This window comes from Triticum aestivum, chromosome 4A (genome assembly GCF_018294505.1).
Source record: "Triticum aestivum cultivar Chinese Spring chromosome 4A, IWGSC CS RefSeq v2.1, whole genome shotgun sequence".
NCBI lineage: Eukaryota > Viridiplantae > Streptophyta > Magnoliopsida > Poales > Poaceae > Triticum > Triticum aestivum.
The window spans coordinates 36634553-36649171 of NC_057803.1; the positions used below are offsets into that span (position 1 = coordinate 36634553).

The following is a 14619-nucleotide window of genomic DNA, read 5'->3' on the forward strand; positions in this document are numbered from 1 at the left end:
TGAGAAAAGTAGACATCCAAACATGTATTTTAAAAAATGTTTAAATAGTAGAAAATAATGTTTTGGTGAAGATCATGATTCAAGAGAAGAAGCAAATTAAAGTTGGTGAAGAGAAGCAACTTGAATCCGCAACTTGCGATTTTCACAAGAGAAGCAAATTCAAGTTGGTGAAGATCATGATTTGGGCAACACGGTAGCTTGAGAGAAAGACACGACAAATCATGTTTTCCCATTTTGGATGATTTTGCCATTGTTTGGAACATTGACTCCTATCCTTTTTTTTCCCAAAGATTTCATGAGGCTGCATCTCAAGTGAGACGAGGACTCTGTCACCCAAGTGGTCAGAGTCGAAACCCTATAACTTGTTGTGGCTGACAAACCTCAACAATGCACACACAGACTCTCCGAGGCCGTGTACTAGAGGAGATGATGACTTCATCACCCAAGTGACCAGAAATGTCACTCGATGGCACAAAGGCACTCTTTGGAGTCCCGACTCTGCCTTCCACACCGGTCCCGATGGCTGGAAGTTGGCGTGCAACATCATATGAAATAAAATGTCTCACATTTTCATCACATTTGAGCATATGGTTATCACAGGAGTTTATCACCCATAACCAACTCATTTATTTGTATCGTTGGCTTTCTTTCACAAACCACAACTATCCAACGTGAAGTAACTTTTGAGAAACATGCCTTTCTAGTGCGCCTCTCAGGTCAATCATAATGCGTTCAAATGATATAAGTTATCACTCTTAGTGTCGGTGGCTCATTTATGTTGGAAATATGCCCTAGAGGCAATAATAAAATGGTTATTATTATATTTCTTTATTCATGATAATTGTCTATTGTTCATGCTATAATTGTATTATCCGGAAATCGTAATACATGTGTGAATACATAGACCACAACACGTCCCTAGTGAGCCTCTAGTTGACTACCTCGTTGATCAAAGGATAGTCATGGTTTCCTGACTATGGACATTAGATGTCATTGATAACGGGATCACATCATTAGAAGAATCGAGACTGGGATTTGTCACGAAAGTGTCTGTTGGGTTGGCACGAATCGAGACTGGGATTTGTCACTCCGTATGACGGAGAGGTATCTCTGGGCCCACTCGGTAATGCATCATCATAATGAGCTCAAAGTGATCAAGTGATTGATCACGGGATCATGCATTATGGTACGAGTAAAGTGACTTGCCGGTAACGAACAAGGTATTGGGATACCGACGATCGAGTCTCGGGCAAGTAACGTACCGATTGACAAAGGGAATTGTATACGGATTGATTGAATCCTCGACATCGTGGTTCATCCGATGAGATCATCGTGGAGCTTGTGGGAGCCAACATGGGTATCCAGCTCCCGATGTTGGTTATTGACTGGAGAGGCTTCTCGGTCATGTCTGCATGTCTCCCGAACCCGTAGGGTCTACACACTTAAGGTTCGATGACGCTAGGGTTGTAGAGATATTAGCACATGGTAACCCGAAAGTTGTTCGGAGTCCCGGATGAGATCCTGGACGTCACGAGGAGTTCCGGAATGGTCCGGAGGTAAAGATTTATATATAAGAAGTCCAGTTTTGGTCTTCGGGAAGGTTTCGGGGTCACCGGTATTGTACCGGGACCACCGGAAGGGTCCCAGGGGTCCACCGGGTGGGGCCACCTATCCCGGAGGGCCCCATGGGCTGAAGTGGGAGGGGAACCAGCCCCTAGTGGGCTGGTGCACCCCCCTTGGGCCTCCCCCTGCGCCTAGGGTTAGAAACCCTAGGGGTGGGGGCGCCACCCTTGCCTTGGGGAGCAAGGCAACCCCTTGGCCGCCGCCCCCCTAGGAGATTGGATCTCCTAGGGCCGGCGCCCCCTAGGCACCCTATATATAGTGGGGGGAAGGGAGGGCTGCGCACCCAAGCCCCTGGCCTCTCCCTCTCCCTCCCGTGACACTCCTCCATCTCCTAGCGCTTGGCAAAGCCCTGCCGAGATCACCATTGCTTCCACCACCACGCCGTCGTGCTGCTGGATCTTCATCAACCTCTCCTTCCCCCTTGCTGGATCAATAAGGAGGAGACGTCTCCCAACCGTACGTGTGTTGAACACGGAGGTGCCGTCCGTTCGGCACTAGGTCATCGGTGATTTGAATCACGTCGAGTACGACTCCATCAACCCCGTTCTCTTGAACGCTTCCGCTCGTGATCTACAAGGGTATGTAGATGAACTCCTCTCTCCCTCATTGCTAGATGACTCCATAGATGGATCTTGGTGATGCGTAGAAAATTTTAAAATTCTGCTACGTTCCCCAACAGTGGCATCATGAGCCAGGTCTATGCGTAGTTACTATGCACGAGTAGAACACAAAGTAGTTGTGGGCGTCGATATTGTCAATTTGATTGCCATTACTAGTCTTATCTTGATTCGGCGACATCGTGGGATGAAGCGGCCCGGACCAACCTTACACGTACGCTTACGTGAGACCGGTTCCACCGACTGACATGCACTAGTTGCATAAGGTGGCTGGCGGGTGTCTGTCTCTCCCACTTTACTCGGATCGGATTCGATGAACAGGGTCCTTATGAAGGGTAAATAAAAATTGGCAATTCACGTTGTGGTTTTGGCGTAGGTAAGAAACGTTCTTGCTAGAAACCTATAGCAGCCACGTAAAAACTTGCAACAACAATTAGAGGACGTCTAACTTGTTTTTGCAGCAAGTGTTTTGTGATGTGATATGGCCAAAGGTTGTGATGAATGATGAATGATATATGTGATGTATGAGATTGATCATGTTCTTGTAATAGGAATCAAGACTTGCATGTCGATGAGTATGACAACCGGCAGGAGCCATAGGAGTTGTCTTTATTTATTTATGACCTGCTTGTCAACATAAACGTCATGTAATTACTTTACTTTATTGCTAAAGCGTTAGCCATAGTAGTAGAAGTAATAGATGACGAGACAACTTCAAGAAGACACGATGATGGAGATCATGGTGTCATGCCGGTGACAACGATGATCATGGAGCCCCGAAGATGGAGATCAAAGGAGCAAATGATATTGGCCATATCATGTCACTATTTGATTGCATGTGATGTTTATCATGTTTTACATCTTATTTGCTTAGAATGACGGTAGCTTAAATAAGATGATCCCTCATAATAATTTCAAGAAAGTGTTCCCCCTAACTGTGCACCGTTGAGAAGGTTCGTTGTTTCGAAGCACCACGTGATGATCGGGTGTGATAGATTCTCACGTTTGAATACAACGGGTGTAAGACAGATTTACACACGCAATACACTTAGGTTGACTTGATGAGCCTAGCATGTACAGACATGGCCTCGGAACACAGAAGAGCGAAACGTCGAGCATGAGTCGTATAGAAGATATGATCAACATGAAGATGTTCACCGATGTTGACTAGTCCATCTCACGTGATGATCGGACACAGCCTAGTTAACTCTGATCATGTTATACTTAGATGACTGGAGGGATGTCTATATGAGTGGGAGTTCATTTAATAATTTGATTAGATGAACTTAATTATCATGAACTTAGTCTAAAATCTTTACAATATGTCTTGTAGATCAAATGGCCCACGTTGTCCTCAACTTCAACGCGTTCCTAGAGAAAATCAAGCTGAAAGACGATGGCAGCAACTATACGGACTAGGTCCGGAACCTGAGGATCATCCTCATAGCTGCCAAGAAAGATTATGTCCTAGAAGCACTGCTAGGTGATGCACCCGTCCCACAGAACCAAGACGTTATGAACACTTGACAGACACGTGCTGATGATTACTCCCTCGTTCAGTGCGGCATGCTTTATAGCTTAGAACCGGGGCTCCAAAAGCGTTTTGAGAGACACGGAGCATATGAGATGTTCGAAGAGCTGAAAATGGTTTTTCAAGCTCATGCCCGGGTCGAGAGATATGAAGTCTCCGACAAGTTCTTCAGCTGTAAGATGGAGGAAAATAGTTCTGTCAGCGAGCACATACTCAAAATGTCTAGGTTGCATAACCGCTTGACTCAGCTGGGAGTTAATCTCCCGGATGACGCGGTCATTGACAGAATCCTTCAGTCGCTTCCACCGAGCTACAAGAGCTTTGTGATGAACTTCAATATGCAGGGGATGGAAAAGACCATTCCTGAAGTATTTGCAATGCTGAAATCAGCAGAGGTAGAAGTCAAAAAGGAACATCAAGTGTTGATGGTGAATAAAACCACTAAGTTCAAGAAAGGCAAGGGTAAGAAGAACTTCAAGAAGGACGGCAAGGGAGTTGCCGCGCCCGGTAAGCAAGCTGCCGGGAAGAAGTCAAAGAATGGACCCAAGCCCGAGACTGAGTGTTTTTATTGCAAGGGAAGTGGTCACTGGAAGCGGAACTGCCCCAAATACTTAGCGGACAAGAAGGCCGGCATCACGAAAGGTATATGTGATATACATGTAATTGATGTGTACCTTACCAGTACTCGTAGTAGCTCCTGGGTATTTGATACCGGTGCAGTTGCTCACATTTGTAACTCAAAGCAGGAGTTGCGGAATAAGCGGAGACTGGCGAAGGACGAGGTGACGATGCACGTCGGGAATGGTTCCAAGGTCGATGTGATCGCCGTCGGCACGCTACCTCTACATTTACCTACAGGGTTAGTTTTAAACCTCAATAATTGTTATTTAGTGCCAGCTTTGAGCATGAACATTGTATCAAGATCTCGTTTAATTCGAGATGGCTACTCATTTAAATCCGAGAATAATGATTGTTCTATTTATATGAGAGATATGTTTTATGGTCATGCTCCGATGGTGAATGGTTTATTCTTAATGAATCTCGAGCGTAATGCTACACATATTCATAGTATGAATACCAAAAGATGTAAGGTTGATAATGATAGTCCCACATACTTGTGGCACTGTCGCCTTGGTCACATAGGTGTCAAACGCATGAAGAAGCTCCATGCAGATGGACTTTTAGAGTCTCTTGATTACGAATCATTTGACACGTGCGAACCATGCCTCATGCGTAAAATGACCAAGACTCCCTTCTCAGGAATCATGGAGCGAGCAACCAACTTATTGGAAATCATATATACTGATGTGTGCGGTCCAATGAGTGTTGAGGCTCGCGGTGGCTATCGTTATGTTCTCACCCTCACTGATGACTTGAGTAGATATGGGTATGTCTACTTAATGAAACACAAGTCTGAGACCTTTGAAAAGTTCAAGGAATTTCAGAGTGAGGTTGAGAATCAACGTGACACGAAAATAAAGTTCTTGCGATCAGATCGTGGGGAAGAATACTTGAGTCACGAATTTGGCACACACTTAAGAAAATATGGAATAGTTTCACAACTAATGCCGCCTGGAACACCTCAGCGTAATGGTGTGTCCAAACGTCGTAATCGCACTCTATTAGATATGGTGCGATCTATGATGTCTCATACCGATTTACCGCTATCATTTTGAGGCTATGCTTTAGAGACTGCCGCATTCACTTTAAATAGGGCTCCGTCGAAATCCGTTGAGACAACACCGTATGAATTATGGTTTGGGAAGAAACCTAAGCTGTCGTTTCTAAAAGTTTGGGGATGCGATGCTTATGTCAAGAAACTTCAACCTGAAAAGCTCGAACCCAAGTCGGAAAAATGCGTCTTCATAGGATACCCTAAATAAACTGTTGGGTATACCTTCTACCTCATATCCGAAGGCAAGATCTTTGTTGCCAAGAATGGGTCCTTTCTAGAGAAAGAGTTTCTCTCGAAAGAAATAAGTGGGAGGAAGGTAGAACTTGATGAAGTATTACCTCTTGAACCGGTAAGTGGCGCAGCTCAAGAAAATGTTCCTGAGGTGCCTGCACCGACTAGAGAGGAAGTTGATGATGATGATCATGAAACTTCAGATCAAGTTGCTACTAAACTTCGTAGGTCCACAAGGACACGTTTCGCACCAGAGTGGTACGGCAACCCTGTCTTGGAAATCATGTTGTTAGACAACGGTGAACCTTCAAACTATGAAGAAGCGATGGCGGGCCCGGATTCCGACAAATGGCTGGAAGCCATGAAACCCGAGATAGGATCCATGTATCAGAACAAAGTATGGACTTTGGTGGACTTGCCCGATGATCAGCAAGCCATTGAGATAAATGGATCTTTAAGAAGAAGACGGACGTGGGCGGTAATGTTACCGTCTATGAAGCTTGACTTGTGGGAAAGAGTCTTTTCACAAGTTCAAGGAGTTGACTACGATGAGAATTTCTCACCCGTAGCTATGCTTAAGTCCGTCGGAATCATGTTAGCATTAGCTGTATTTTTCGATTATGAAACCTGATAGATGGATGTCAAAACAAGTTTTCTTACCAGTTTTCGTAAGAAAAAGTTGTATGTGATACAATAAAAGGTTTTGTCAATCCTAAGGATGCTAAAAGGTATGCTGGCTCCAGCAATCCTTCTATGGACTAGAACAAGCATCTCAGAAAATAAATGGATCTTTAAGAAGAAGACATACGCGGATGGTAATGTGACCATCTATATAGCTCGGCTTGTCGCTAAGGGTTATCGACAAGTTCAAGGGGTTGACTACGATGAGACTTTCTCACCCGTAGCGAAGCTGAAGTCCGTCCAAATCATGTTAGCAATTGCCGCATTCTATGATTATGAGATATGGCAAATGGACGTCAAAACGGCATTCCTTAATGGTTTCCTTAAGGAAGAATTGTATATGATGCAGCCGGAAGGTTTTGTCGATCCTAAGAATGCTGACAAGGTGTGCAAGCTCCAACGCTCGATTTATGGGCTGGTGCAAGCATCTCGGAGTTGGAACATTCGCTTTGATGAGATGATCAAAGCGTTTGGGTTTATGCAGACTTATGGAGAAGCCTGCATTTACAAGAAAGTGAGTGGGAGCTCTGTAGCATTTCTCATATTGTATGTGGATGACATACTGTTGATGGGAAATGATATAGAATTCTTGGAAAGCATAAAGGCCTACTTGAACAAGTGTTTTTCAATGAAGGACCTTGGAGAAGCTGCTTATATATTAGGCATCAAGATCTATAGAGATAGATCGAGACGCCTCATTGGTCTTTCACAGAGTACGTACCTTGACAAGATATTGAAGAAGTTCAAAATGGATCAGTCAAAGAAGGGGTTCTTGCCTATATTGCAAGGTACGAGATTGAGCACGGCTCAATGCCCGACCACGGCAGAAGATAGAGAAAAGATGAGTGTCGTCCCCTATGCCTCGGCCATAGGGTCTATCATGTATGCTATGCTGTGTACCAGACCTGATGTAAACCTTGCCGTAAGTTTGGTAGGAAGGTACCAAAGTAATCCCGGCATGGAACACTGGACAGCGGTCAAGAATATCCTGAAGTACCTGAAAAGGACTAAGGAAATGTTTCTCGTTTATGGAGGTGACGAAGAGCTCGTCGTAAAGGGTTACGTCGATGCTAGCTTCGACACAGATCTGGATGACTCTAAGTCACAAACCGGATACGTGTATATTTCGAATGGTGGGGCAGTAAGCTGGTGCAGTTGCAAGCAAAGCGTTGTGGCGGGATCTACATGTGAAGTGGAGTACATGGCAGCCTCGGAGGCAGCACAAGAAGCAGTCTGGGTGAAGGAGTTCATTACCGACCTAGGAGTCATACCCAATGCGTCGGGCCCGATGACTCTCTTCTGTGACAACACTGGAGCTATTGCCCTTGCCAAGGAGCCCAGGTTTCACAGGAAGACCAGGCATATCAAGCGTCGCTTCAACTCCATTCGTGAAAGTGTTCAAAATGGAGACATAGAGATTTTTAAAGTACATACGGACCTGAATGTAGCAGATCCGTTGACTAAATCTCTCCCTAGAGCAAAACATGATCAACACCAGAACTGCATGGGTGTTCGATTCATCACAATGTAACTAGAATATTGACTCTAGTGCAAGTGGGAGACTGTTGGAAATATGCCCTAGAGGCAATAATAAAATGGTTATTATTATATTTCTTTGTTCATGATAATTGTCTATTGCTCATGCTATAATTGTGTTATCCGGAAATCGTAATACATGTGTGAATACATAGACCACAACACGTCCCTAGTGAGCCTCTAGTTGACTAGCTCGTTGATCAAAGGATAGTCATGGTTTCCTGACTATGGACATTAGATGTCATTGATAACGGGATCACATCATTAGGAGAATGATGTGATGGACAAGACCCAATCCTAAGCTTAGCTCAAAGATCGTGTAGTTCGTTTGTTGTAGCTTTTCTGAATGTCAAGTATCATTTCCTTAGACCATGAGATTGTGCAACTCCCGGATACCGTAGGAGTGCCTTGGGTGTGCCAAACGTCACAACGTAACTGGGTGACTATAAAGGTACATTACAGGTATCTCCGAAAGTGTCTGTTGGGTTGGCACGAATCGAGACTGGGATTTGTCACTCCGTATGACGGAGAGGTATCTCTGGGCCCACTTGGTAATGCATCATCATAATGAGCTCAAAGTGATCAAGTGATTGATCACGGGATCATGCATTACGGTACAAGTAAAGTGACTTGCCGGTAACGAGACTGAACAAGGTATTGGGATACCGACGATCGAGTCTCGGGCAAGTAACGTACCGATTGACAAAGGGAATTGTATACGGATTGATTGAATCCTCGACATCGTGGTTCACCCGATGAGATCATCGTGGAGCTTGTGGGAGCCAACATGGGTATCCAGATCCCGCTGTTGGTTATTGACCGGAGAGGCTTCTCGGTCATGTCTACATGTCTCCTGAACCCGTAGGGTCTACACACTTAAGGTTCGATGACGCTAGGGTTGTAGAGATATTAGCACACGGTAACCCGAAAGTTGTTCGGAGTCCCGGATGAGATCTCGGACGTCACGAGGAGTTCCGGAATGGTCCGGAGGTAAAGATTTATATATAGGAAGTCCAGTTTCGGCCTTCGGAAAGGTTTCATGGTCACCGGTATTGTACCGGGACCACCGGGTGGGGCCACCTATCCTGGAGGGCCCCATGGGCTGAAGTGGGAGGGGAACCAGCCCCTAGTGGGCTGGTGCGCCCCCCCTTGGGCCTCCCCCTGCGCCTAGGATTAGAAACCCTAGGGGTGGGGGCGCCACCCTTGCCTTGGGGAGCAAGGCAACCCCTTGGCCGCCGCCCCCTAGGAGATTGGATCTCCTAGGGCCGGCGCCCCCCTAGGCACCTTATATATAGTGGGGGAGGGAGGGCTGCGCACCCAAGCCCCTGGCCTCTCTATCTCCCTCCCGTGACACTCCTCCATCTCCCAGCGCTTGGCGAAGCCCTGCCGAGATCACCGTTGCTTCCACCACCACGCCGTCGTGCTGCTGGATCTTCATCAACCTCTCCTTCCCCCTTGTTGGATCAAGAAGGAGGAGACGTCTCCCAACCGTACGTGTGTTGAACGCGGAGGTGCCGTCCGTTCGGCACTAGGTCATCGGTGATTTGAATCACGCCGAGTACGACTCCATCAACCCCGTTCTCTTGAACGCTTCCGCTCGTGATCTACAAGGGTATGTAGATGCACTTCTCTCTCCCTCGTTGCTAGATGACTCCATAGATTAATCTTGGTGATGCATAGAAAATTTTAAAATTCTGCTACGTTCCCCAACAATTTAGATATTCAAAAAATTAAGGCAAGTATGTGCATTTTTGGTTTTCTACAACTTCATTGTGGAAGGCGTGGTGGAATGTTGAGGTGTGAATGAAGGAATAGAGACCAGTACCTAACTAAGCCCTATTCCCGATTATTTCTGAATTTTCATGACACTTTTTTGTAAGAAAGACGCAATATTTCTTGGCTTTAGATCAATGGAGCTACAAGCCGACAATAGTACATAGTTTAAATAGGGTAGAAAAATAAGGTAAGCCCATATTATAGACCAGGGCTCGATTGAGGAGCAAACGTCCAGTAGAAGATAAAAATAAAGACAATAGGTGGCACGAAATTTTAAGCTTCATGTCTTTTCATGGCATGGATAGTTCTAATCTTGCTCACCACGACACTCATCGTCAATCCGTTCTTCCTCTTTCCCAGAAGCAACCACATCTGAAAGAAAACATACCATTTAAAGATGTACCTAGATTACCTTCAATCAAAACCTTTTATCGCACATCCAAAGAACTTTAGATAATGCCGCAAACTCCTTTCAAGCCATTCTAGGGTTTTGCCCTTGTAAACCCATGAGCAACTCTAGATCCTGAGAAGAGTGGGGGGGGGTCCCATTTGCACCCAAATCTCTCCCTAATGCGACTCCGAAGATATTTGGTCGACCGAGGATTGAATAAGATGTGGCTCGCATCTTCGGGTTCTCTACAGAATGTACAAGTACCATCGCCAAGAGGTATTATTGTCGACCAAAGGAACTTAGCGTGACAGATGGAAGGGCCTATAATAAGATTAACGCCCATGGATTTGACCGTGAAGCAGCCCTAAGCTTCTAGGTCATAGCGCACCTTGTCCTTTCCTCTGAAAACTGGTCATGGATTAGGTCAGTTTTTAGGGCATCCCACGAGCTACACTCTATGGAATTAAGGTTGCACATGAATGTGATATTGGCTTGACTATTTCTTAAGCCCTCCTCAAAGAGAATGTTCAGCTCTGCGCTCAACACAAAAAGGTTAGGGTACTTAAGGTATAGCGGGTTTGATCAACCCATTTTACCGGACATAATTTGGCGTACTCTCCGTTACCTACGAAAAATATGGCGCTTACATTAGACACCTCCTTGCATTGATCCTATTTCAGATTTGCGTCCCCTCATCCTTGTCGAGAAAAATCTGGAAAACTATTTAGCTTTTACGATCTACTACATAGTGTCGAAGCATTCTGAGAAAGTTCTCAAGCTCATTTGGTAAGTACCATTAAGTTCAGTCTTTTGCTGTTCATGAATCCAAGCCCGCCTTGGGCATTTGGAGCACATATATCCTCCCAGTGTACCATATGGTATTTGTTTTTGATGGTGTCTCATTTTTCACAAGAATCTCGACCTAATCTTATTAAATTGGTGATGGGTCCCTTTTCCCAAGAGGAATAGGCCCATTGCGTATGATGGGATGACCGAGACAAGGTTTCATAAGAATAAGTCTAGCGCCCGAGAACATGATATTTTCTTGTCACATGTCAATGCTTTTAGCCACCTTATGAGCCATGGGCTCCAGTCCGAACCGATTTCTCATAACTTGTGTTTCTTTATGTTTTTTCTGTCTATTGTATCAAATATGTTTAATCATTCAAATCAGATCTAGGAAAAGGAAAAAATGATAGAAATAAAATGTTCGGACATATTTGTAACCGGAGCCATGTCCCTAAGATTGGGTGGCTGCCCCTTAAAAAAATGGGTGGCTGCATATATACATTGCTAGGACGTACTTTATTGATATATACGACGAAGTGTAATAACAGGAATCACGAGAAATATGTCGTGTCATTTATTTATTTATAGTATATACGATGATGATGACGATGACACTAAATAATACTTCCTTCGTTTTAAAATAGATGACTCAATTTTGTATTAACTTTAGTATAAAATTAGTATAAAGTTGAGTCATCTATTTTAAAACGGAGGAATTATCACATAGTACCTAAAAACGAATAATTACGTAGTAGTATAACCCATACGCATCGTGACTGTGCGGCGTGGCGCGGAGACCTCTCGGCCTCGGCGCGGAGGGTGCTCTAGCCGGAGAGAAAGTCCAGTTGCATAAGGCTCTGCAAGTTGGGCCCGGACGTCGGGTGCGGCAATATGTCCCCGCCGCTGAGCGGCCCCGCCTGCCACACCGTGTTCTGCTGCGTGGAGTTCCCCGGCAGCGCCACCGTCGCGTAGATCGTGTACGCGCCGGCCGCGTACTCCGCGGTGGGCGGCACCGGCACGTCGAACTGGAGGGTGGTGTTGTCCAGGGCCGGGGCCGTGGACCTCAGGATGGTGGTGAGCACAGACACGGCGCCGCTGCCGCCCTGCGAGGCGACGAACACGTTGCTGCCGGCCATGCCGGCGCCGCTGGGGTTGATGCCCCAGGCGACCCACCTGGCGCTGCCCGACGTCGCGCGGAAGGCGAGCTCGGCGGTGCCGTTCGCCGCGTGGTACGTCCAGTGCAGGCTGGCCCCGAGCACGGGCAGGGTGTTGCACCGCTCGAACGACCGGCCGGCCGGGAACGTCGCGTTCCCGCAGCCCTTCTGCTGGCCCGTCGCGCCCGCCGCAGACAGTAGCACGGCGGTGGCCACGATAACGAGGAATCGCGCCATGGTATGGTAGTAGAGCGCACGCCGTACGGGGACTCTTGCTCGTGCCGGAGTTGCTTGGCTTCGGCTCCGGTCGAGCTGGCCGGAGTTGCAAGCGCGGCGTGTGGTGGAGGCGTGAAGGTAGAGAGAAGGATATTTGTAGTGTACGGCGAGGTGAAAGCTGGGATGTTGGAGCAGGTTCGTGTACGGGTGGAAATTGGAAAACTTGAGAGTTGACGGCCAGTTATCCCTTTTGTTACGCATCCCATTTTGACCAGCTCAAAAACATGTCCCGTTTTGACATTTCGCCGGATGAGTGACCACGTATGAGAAATGAGATCTCTACCGTATGCACGTACGCCGGTTTCGTGGCAGGCAGTCAGGCAAACGAAACGATGGAGCCCGCTGTCGCAGTCACCATAAGAAATTCTCTGCAATACACGAGCCGCGTGTCCAGAAAAATGGAGCACGGCGATCGACAGGTGCATGCCTCGCCGCGACCGTCAGTACACGCCGAAGCAACCCATTCGTCGGGCAGGGCTGGATGGGTAGCTCGTGACCGACTCGACACGACTTGAGCTCGTTAACTAACGAGTTGAGCCGATTTTAATCCCGAGCGGTTTAAGTACCCCCGCCCTTGCCTGTAGCCACCACTTCTCGGTGCAGTCGTGCCGATCATCTAGTGTAGTGAATTGTGCCCCAATCCAAGACTTCATCAGTTACTGTTAGAGTAGTTATTATCGTATCCGTACTCCTAGTTCAAATCAGTTTTGTAATCTTACCCCAAGTGGGTTTATACCCTCTTAGATACCCTTGTATGCCGCACCAAATCAATCAATAAGCATCAGTTTTATTCATCCTTCATGGTATCAGGTACCGGTCCTAGGGTTTAGGCTATGGCTTCGCCGAGGACGCCGCCGCCCGGCTACTTCGAGCGCCGGGCTGCGCTCATCACCAAGGCTGCCAACGCCGCTGCCGCCTCTCTCTCGGCCCTCTCCATAGCTCCACAGAACACCCCTACACCCATCCTCGCCGCACCAATGTCTCTTGCTGACACAATCTCCGACGTCAGCCCCTACATTTCCATAGTTTTTGATCTCGCTGCCCACAACTACTATCATTGGAGACATCTCTTCGATCTCCACCTCGGCCGCTGCAACCTGCGGTCGCATGTCGCCGCCAACTGTCTTCCCCGCCCCGACGATCCGCAATGGATGAAAGACGATCTCGCGATCGTCCAGTGGTTATACACCCGCATCACCACCGAGATATTCAACATGCTCGATCACGATGGCGCCACCGCTGCCAACATCTGGCACTCCCTCCGTCAGCTCTTTCAAAGCAACACCGATGCTCGGAAAAACGCTCTCCACACCGAGCTTCGCAATATGGTGCAAGGAGACGCCCCAGTGAACCTATTATGCCAGCGCGTCAAGACCATTTGTGATGAGCTCCGCGAACTCGGCGATACCGTCAGCGACTCACAGCTAATCAACATCGTCATCGTCGGCCTCAGCGAGGACTTTGACAAACTAACCTCGTTCATACCGATGATACGGCCTCCTCCTACCTTCGCTGAAGTTTGTTCTCTACTCCAACTCGCGGTGGAAACACAAGCTCGCAAGGACTCTCGCCCCAAGGTCTTTCATGCTACGGCTCGCCTTCCTCCGCCGCCTACACCAACACCGCCTCCCATGCCGGCTCCTGCCGCCGGGCCGTCCGTGTCGTCATCCGCTCAACCGCCCCCCAGGATGGCGCCCTAGTCCGAACTACCGCGGCAAAAATCCTATATATAGGCCGCCGTCGACTCGTTCGGTTCCTCCTACGACATCACCAGCACCGAGTCCCGCACCACCCACCAGTGCTCCATCGGCGGCTGCATGGCGGCCTCCTCATGATCCTTGGACGGGGCTCCTTCAGGCGTGGCCCATGCCCTGGTCCGCTCCATCCCCACTTGGTGCTCCGTCGGCATACTCAGGTGCCCGGCAACCCGGCCTTCGGTCGCCTACTGGTGCTCCCGGGGTTCTCAACCCCCGCCAGCCGGCCAATGCCTATCACGCCGCCCCGACGTATGCTCCTTATGGTCATTACTCCACTGACGGCGGCGCCTTCTACACACCTCAGCCGGCACTGCTCCCGACGCCATGATAACACATAAGTATAGGGGATCGCAACCGTTTTCAATAAGTAAGAGTGTCGAACCCAACGAGGAGCTAAAGGTAGAACAAATATTCCCTCAAGTTCTATCGACCACCGATACAACTCTACACACGCTTGACATTCGCTTTACCTAGAACAAGTATTAAACTAGAAGTACTTTGTAGGTGTTGTTGGATAGGTTTGCAAGATAATAAAGAGGGCGTAAATAAAAACTAGGGGCTGTTTAGATAAAGACACAACTA

At 47.5% G+C, this 14619-nt stretch overlaps 1 protein-coding gene across 1 annotated transcript; it reads right to left on the bottom strand.

Annotated features, from left to right (window-relative positions):
* Window positions 1-11504: 11504 nt before the first annotated feature.
* Window positions 11505-12339, bottom strand: LOC123081700 (cytochrome b561 and DOMON domain-containing protein At5g47530-like). The gene has a single exon (XM_044504246.1). It carries the CDS (start codon window positions 12239-12241, stop codon window positions 11675-11677), a length of 567 nt encoding a protein of 188 aa, XP_044360181.1. The 5' UTR covers window positions 12242-12339; the 3' UTR covers window positions 11505-11674.
* Window positions 12340-14619: the final 2280 nt, after the last annotated feature.

Excerpts from the sequence above, each read along its gene's own strand:
- LOC123081700 (XM_044504246.1), bottom strand. The coding sequence starts at position 12,241 with ATGGCGCGATTCCTCGTTATCGTGGCCACCGCCGTGCTACTGTCTGCG.